This window comes from Atractosteus spatula, chromosome 3, assembly GCF_055471065.1.
Source record: "Atractosteus spatula isolate fAtrSpa1 chromosome 3, fAtrSpa1.hap1, whole genome shotgun sequence".
NCBI lineage: Eukaryota > Metazoa > Chordata > Actinopteri > Semionotiformes > Lepisosteidae > Atractosteus > Atractosteus spatula.
The window spans coordinates 56,070,949-56,077,659 of NC_142708.1; the positions used below are offsets into that span (position 1 = coordinate 56,070,949).

At 40.8% G+C, this 6,711-nt stretch overlaps 1 protein-coding gene across 1 annotated transcript; it reads left to right on the plus strand.

Annotated features, from left to right (window-relative positions):
* The first annotated feature begins 4,092 nt into the window (after positions 1-4,092).
* vimr1 (vimentin-related 1) lies at positions 4,093-6,677 on the plus strand. Its single transcript, XM_088910699.1, has 3 exons — positions 4,093-4,575; positions 5,035-5,703; positions 6,522-6,677. Exons 1-3 carry the CDS (start codon positions 4,110-4,112, stop codon positions 6,596-6,598), a joined length of 1,212 nt encoding a protein of 403 aa, XP_088766825.1. The 5' UTR covers positions 4,093-4,109; the 3' UTR covers positions 6,599-6,677.
* Positions 6,678-6,711: the final 34 nt, after the last annotated feature.

Consider the following 6,711-nt stretch of genomic DNA (forward strand, 5'->3'; position numbering starts at 1 on the left):
GCTGGAAGCACTGGGCAGTACAGACTGTAATCCCACAACACACGGTAGGTTTAAAAGGGGTCTTTTAGTAGTTTAAATTAGGAAGTAATTTTATCCATTCTTTGTCCATACAAATACAGTTTATGTCCAAGCATACTGTGCTCAAAACTCCTGAAGCACAGGACAACATATTTGAGCAGAGCTGGATGTCCAGCAGCGCTGTCGGCGGTCGGCGTAATTCCACTTTCTCTGGCCCATTCATACGAACCACAAACCCTTGCATATCCATATGCATGTGCATTCTGTGTTTTTATATTAATCTGCTCAGCATGAATAATATGAATTTAAAAGAGCAAAGTAAGCAATCCATCATTCAATACACTGATGATTTACCTAAAAACTAATTTTGATTTTTTTTCTGGGGGGAAATGTTAGTCTTCACAAGCCTTACACGTTGTCCGTACGGTCTGCTAATGATAAAATAATCCACAAGGTGGTGCTAATATTTTCTTTATCATTAACTTCATAAAAACATAAATAAATTTGCCTCAATTTATTCTTTTCCCATTATTTCATGGGCCTTTTAAGGCCTCTCTATAGTTTGTATGTTCTTTAAAGTGTAAAACTGTCAGACCATGCACTATTTTATATACCTGCTACAGTAGCATGACTTTCAAAATGTGTTTGATTGAATGAAGAATAAAGATCTGTTCTTTTGAGTCAGCTTCTTCAATTTTAACTTGATCTCTAAATGTGATGAAGCTGTTAAATATTACTGTTTTATTATTACATTCAATTCCAAAATAGGTTAAACGTGTAAACAATTATCTTCAATTTATATAATGTGTTTGATATATGCCTGTCCATTTTTATCACATTATGATTATGTATTAAAATGGTCTTATTAACAGAAGTCTGTCCATCCTTTGTCTAGTTATTGTTTCAGTACCCAACTGAGAATTGTGTATACTGTAGTTAAGGAATTCCCTAATTACAGTTCAGGTTATGATCATGGTAGGTGGATCACATTGGTTTATTTATTTTTCAGTTCCTTGTTCTGAAAACTATCTTTCAGTTCCTCTCAGATTTAAACCTGTCTCCACCTTCTTCCTTCAATCTAAATCCTTGTTTAAACACTAGTTGTTCTATCAGTTCTCTCACCCAGCACACAAGACTCTTTCTTGTTCAGGTGGAGTCCACACACCTATATAAGCCACACCTTTTCCAGAAGGTTTCCCAGAGCAGCAAACTCATGTTTTCATAGCCGGGTACATGGCACTGATAGTTTTTTCAAGATAACGGCAGCGTAGCTTTTGCTGTTTTTTAGCTAGCTTTTTTCTTCTCCCAGCCATGGCTACAAACCTATCCTCTTCTGTTGAGGTATTGGATGCTTGGGCACTGGGCAAGCTACATATTTTATGATACAGAAAATCCACAAACCACCATCTGTGCTCCTGATAATTGAGTCCCCACAATGAAGTGTTGCCCATTTTGAATGGATTTGGGGATGCAGTGATGCTGAGCTTGTACTCTAGAGTTAAAAAACACTTGAGGAGCATGATCCAGACAGAACTCAGCTTCCATTAGCCCCTATGTCTATTGTACAGTATGTCTTGAGTATGTAAAATGGTTCGCTGCACATTACAAAGGTTATGTTGCCACCTTCTGAAATCTAGAAAGTGTAAAACTGCTGTGGCCCCATGAAAAAAATGTTGCCCATTTTGAATTCTTTGAGGAAGTTGTGATGCTGAGGTAAAGGTAAAGGTATGGAGTAAGATGTTTTTACTCTGGTATGCGTTACCCTGAATATTCACACTGTGGCAGCTTTGTAGTTCAGTGTGTTTCACTATGTATTTCAAAATCCAATAACTGAGTCAGTAAAGAGAAAAACCTGAGTATACATTGTTTTTATCTGTTTTCTATTTCTACAGGGATTTGGTTTAATTAAGGGGCAGTGCAGTGGCTCTGTGGCTAAGGATCTGCGTCTGTGGCTGGAAGGTTGCCATTTCAAATCCTGTGGCTGGCAGAGGAATCCTACTCCTTTGGGCCCCTGAGCAAGGCCCTTAACCCCAACTGCTCTAGGGGTGCTGTATAAATGGCTTACTCTGTGCTCTGACCCCAAGGTTCTCTTCCTGTCTGTGTGTCTCATAAAGAGCAAGTTGGGGTATGTGAAATGACAAATTCCTAATACAAGAAATTGTATATGGCTAATAAAGTGATCTTAATTTGAAACTTATTTCCCTTACCTGTCTACAGAAACAACATGTTTGCATTTTAGCCTTCCAAAGCATCTTTAAACAATACCTATAAATCAGAAATGAAATTGGAATTTTCACTTGGCCTCAGAGAATATCGCAGGCACTAACTCATTTCCACTCTGCCTTTGGATGAATTGGATTGTCAAAGACCTTTTGGTGCCTCCTTAATTGGAATGTGGTCACCACATAACAGTCAATCACACATAAAAGATATCTGTGGAGTGTAGGCAACAGTTATCTGAATATTTGAGAACTAATGTAGATCTTAAAAGTCTTTTTGAAATACACTTCTAAAGCCAGAAATTTTACAAAAATTATTATTTGTTTTAATTTTAATATTGATGTGTATATTTGTGTGGTGGAAGAACCGTGTGAAGAGAAACCTTTCACAGGAAACTTCAGTAACAGCATTGACACAAAGCAATAGGACAGTATTTTGTGAATGTGTCCACTAAGTGGACAATATTTCAGAAGAGAAGTCTACTGTAACTTTGTTATGATTAAGATATCCTTGCACATTTACGTCTATGAGTCTCTACACTTAAAAAAAATAAACTCTGTTCTAACTTTTCTGTACCAATCAAATATTTTGGGATTTTAAACTGAATTAACAAGTTAAGTTTGCACTTCTCTATTCTGCCTGTTTCTACAGAAATGTGTCAACCAATGCTGAAAAAGCTAAGTTTTGAACATATTCTAAACACAAATCACATCTCACACAGATAAATAATCAGGATCAATTCCATGCAAATTATTGCTTGAAATGGCTGATAACAACATGTTTAAGTATTGCCCCCATATACTGTACATTTGTCAACGGAACCGAAATTAGTCCAGTAAAAAGGTATTTATAAATAACTACAGCATTGAAATGACAAAGCTGTACAAAATATGTAAATTTTCCTTTCAAGAGTTTTGGTAGTGCATATTAATAGGTTTTGTCATCTTATAAAAGGCCCATCATCTAGTTTCTAACAGAATATTCTGATAGTGACCAGTTAAAATATGGTAGCAATAAAAAAGTCAATTCCTACAGTTTCAACAGCATACTGTATGTGGTAGCAACAGCCAATTTCTTTATTAAAGTCTTCAAAGCAGTGGTTTTAATTACATTATTACATTTAAAAAAGTGGTTTTAATTACATTACAAACAGCAAAAACTTTTTGGTGGCAACTTATCATGTCTTAGCTGCAGACAGTCTAACAGTCTAATAGTTTTCAGAACAGGAAAGATCATATGTTTTCATATCTTCTCTTTTAAGGAAGATTTAACCAGTGGAAGACTTTTCTTCGGGACTTTTTAAAAGCCTCTTAAAGGTTTTCCTTGGGATATCAGTTCTTGAATTATGCGCGGACATGCCTCTATTAAAACACATAACATTACTGCAGTGGAAAATTGTTGCCAAGACACTTTTCAAGTGTTGCCACAAGCACAAGATGCCCTTCCCTCAAGCACACAGCCCAAGCTGAGAACAAAACGAAAAATAACATCATACACACACCTGCAGGCATGTACCACTGAGGTGCAAAGCCGGGTCAGGCCATCTTGACTCCATGCTCCTCATGACAATGCAATTCACCAACAGTTAATAAAGTGTGTGGTGAAGGTCTTGGCTAAAAGTCATCCTCCCAATTTAAAATGTCTAAAACATGTGTGATTTTCAAGAGTAGCTGCAACATTCCTTGAGGCTTCATAAAAAGCTGCAGCCATCCACAGGGAGCAGCAGTCCTGAGGGTCATACGCCTGGAACATTTTTAAAACAAAGGACTTTGATTATTTAAACAAAACAGCCAACTTAAAAGCAATATTTCTGCTTCCCTGCAGACCTGTTACAGACAAGAAACCCTTGACGCAATACATCTCCATCTGCCATGAGGAGCACATCCTTTTCCCAGAAAACACTGACGGTGAGCGGCTCGAGCAGGATGCGGGTGCAGAGCCCCTCTCCCTCCCGCTGCAGAGCGTCCTCGTACAGCCGAGGCCGCCAGGGGTTCCCAGGCGCCGCAATTGAGGTCGGCACGGAGATCCACCACCACCATGCCAACGAGAAGGAGGAGATGCAAGAGCTGAACACCCGGTTCGCCGGCTACATCGAAAAGGTTCAGGCCCTGGAGCAAAGGAATGCCTCGCTGCAGGCTGAGCTGGCGGCGCTGCAAGGCCGCTACAAAGGGGGGCCCTCCAATGTCGGTGACGAGTACGAGCACAAGTTCAAGGAGCTGAAGGAGCTGATCGAGACGCTCACCAATGAGAAGGGAGCTGTTGACATTGAGAGGGGCTACATCCAGGAGGATATAGAGGTTTGGAGACTCAAGGTAGAGGAAGAACTGGCACTTAAAGGTGAGCCTTTTCCTTTACACCTCCTTAGCCTGCAGCCAAAGATTAAGTACTTTTTAATAGTATTTCTTTCTACAGTTCATTAATTGTCAGTAACTCAGTAACACAGACACTCCTCAATATATAAAAAATCCCAACTTGGAGCATACAAATTAAAGCACTACACAATATTATCTGCACTGTTACAATTAAAATCCTACATTCCTATGTTCTTGTAAATCTTTTATATTGCTATGAATGAGAATGCTGCAAAGAAAAAGTTACCTATTTACCAACCTAAAATAGTCAGCCTTAGTAACGTGCAGCATACCATGAAATATCCCTTGATTTGAAAACACTCTTCATTCTTTATAAGCCACACAAAATCTCTAATGTTCAAGTAAAATACCAAGACACCAAACCGGGATAAAAAGATTTTCTCTCCTCGATGTTTGTAACCTTGTTTCCTTGCCATGAGCGCAGAGGAGGCTGAGGCGATCCTGCGGGAGTTCCGTCAGGATGTGGACAATGCCACGCTGCAGAAGGCCGAGCTGGAGAAGCGGGTGGAGCAGCTGGCGGCAGAGATCGAGTTCTTGAAAAAGCTGCACGACGAGGAGGTGACCGACCTAATGAAGCAGATCGAGGACTCCAAGGTGACTGCCAAGCTGGACACGGAGCGGCCCGACCTGGCTGCTTACCTGCGGAACGTCAGGGCCGAGATCGAGCGGGTGGCCGCCAGGAATGTGCAGGAGGCCGAGAAGTGGTACAAGAACAAGTTTGACTCGCTGAAGGAACACGCCAGCAAGCACGAGGGCCAGATGAAGAGCATGAAGGAGGAGATCACCATCTTGCAGAATCAGGCCTCCGAATTGCAGAGCCAGATTGATGCTTTAAGGAGCCGCAACAATGCGCTGGAGCTGCAGCTGGAAGATATGGAGCTCAGTCACCTGGACAAAGCAGGCGAGCTGCAGCACCTCATCAACCAGCTCGAATGCCAGCTTGGCGAAACCAAGACGGAGATGAGCAAGTACCTACAGGACTACCAGGAGCTCCTCAACATCAAGCTGAGGCTGGATGCAGAGATTGCCACCTACAGAAAGCTCCTGGAAGGAGAGGAGAAGAGGCTGGGCATTTCTTCACAAAGCATTTCAGGTGAGTGCTTCCATAGAAGTGGACCAGACTGATTTAGGATGACCGGGTGACAGTTCAACATAGACAAAGTGACAAATCACCATGCATTCTAGGAGAAAGCAGTTTTCCAATGCATGTGATAATTCTAATTCCAACACCTGTTTCAAGAGTATGACAGTAGACAGGAAATGAAAATGCTAATTTAGGGTTTGGGATGACAAACTTGAACGATTTTTAAATGATATTTTTGAACTGAAAATATTACTATCCATCTAATTAACACAATAAAAACCAGACCCCATATCCCTGCAGCAGCACCAAATACAGGGATAAAGGATAATTAAACTGTTTTATACAGTTCAATCATCTTCTGTGCCTGTCATTTAATGGACATAGACAACCATGTTCTTTGAAGGTTTGACACACAAAACTGTTTGATGAATCATGCCATAAAACAATGTCAATGTCTGGGATACCATTGAAATGGGAGCACTGATTCTGTACTGGTGGGCCTGCACAAGTAAAAAAAGAACAGCCCCTTACACAAGAGGGTGCAAGCTTTGCATACTTCAAATGGCCGTGCCCATGCATATGGGAGTGAAGTAAGCACCTCCTGTTCATCACAGAGTGCTGTGAAAAGTTGTAAATGGGTTTCTGCATCTAAGCATCACTTGAAATACCCAGTACTTTCTGAAAAGTGGTATTTTTAAGTGTCAGTCTGAGGGGTAATTGTACTGGTTTCCTTACCACAGATTCAGTGTCAAGGTTTTATAGCTGTACGTCTTTTATTGCAGTGCAGTAGGAGAAAAAGCTCCATTTTTTTTTGCTTCTCTTTTCAGCTCACGGAGTCACAAAGGAAGAAAGAACCACCGCAGTGTCTCGCTGTGTGGAAACGGCCACCAAAGTCATTGCCTGAGAACCACTGGCCAGTACTCAAGCCAACCCACACTCTGAAGGCTAAGAGTGCCTTACAACCAGTGTTTTCACCCACACAGAAAATCCAATGATGTGGGTAGTTATTACTAAGCA

Coding starts and splice junctions, on each gene's coding strand:
- vimr1 (XM_088910699.1), top strand. CDS start 4,110: ATGAGGAGCACATCCTTTTCCCAGAAAACACTGACGGTGAGCGGCTCG. Junction 4,576..5,034: donor GGAAGAACTGGCACTTAAAG/GTGAGCCTTTTC, acceptor CCATGAGCGCAG/AGGAGGCTGAGGCGATCCTG. Junction 5,704..6,521: donor TTCTTCACAAAGCATTTCAG/GTGAGTGCTTCC, acceptor TTCTCTTTTCAG/CTCACGGAGTCACAAAGGAA.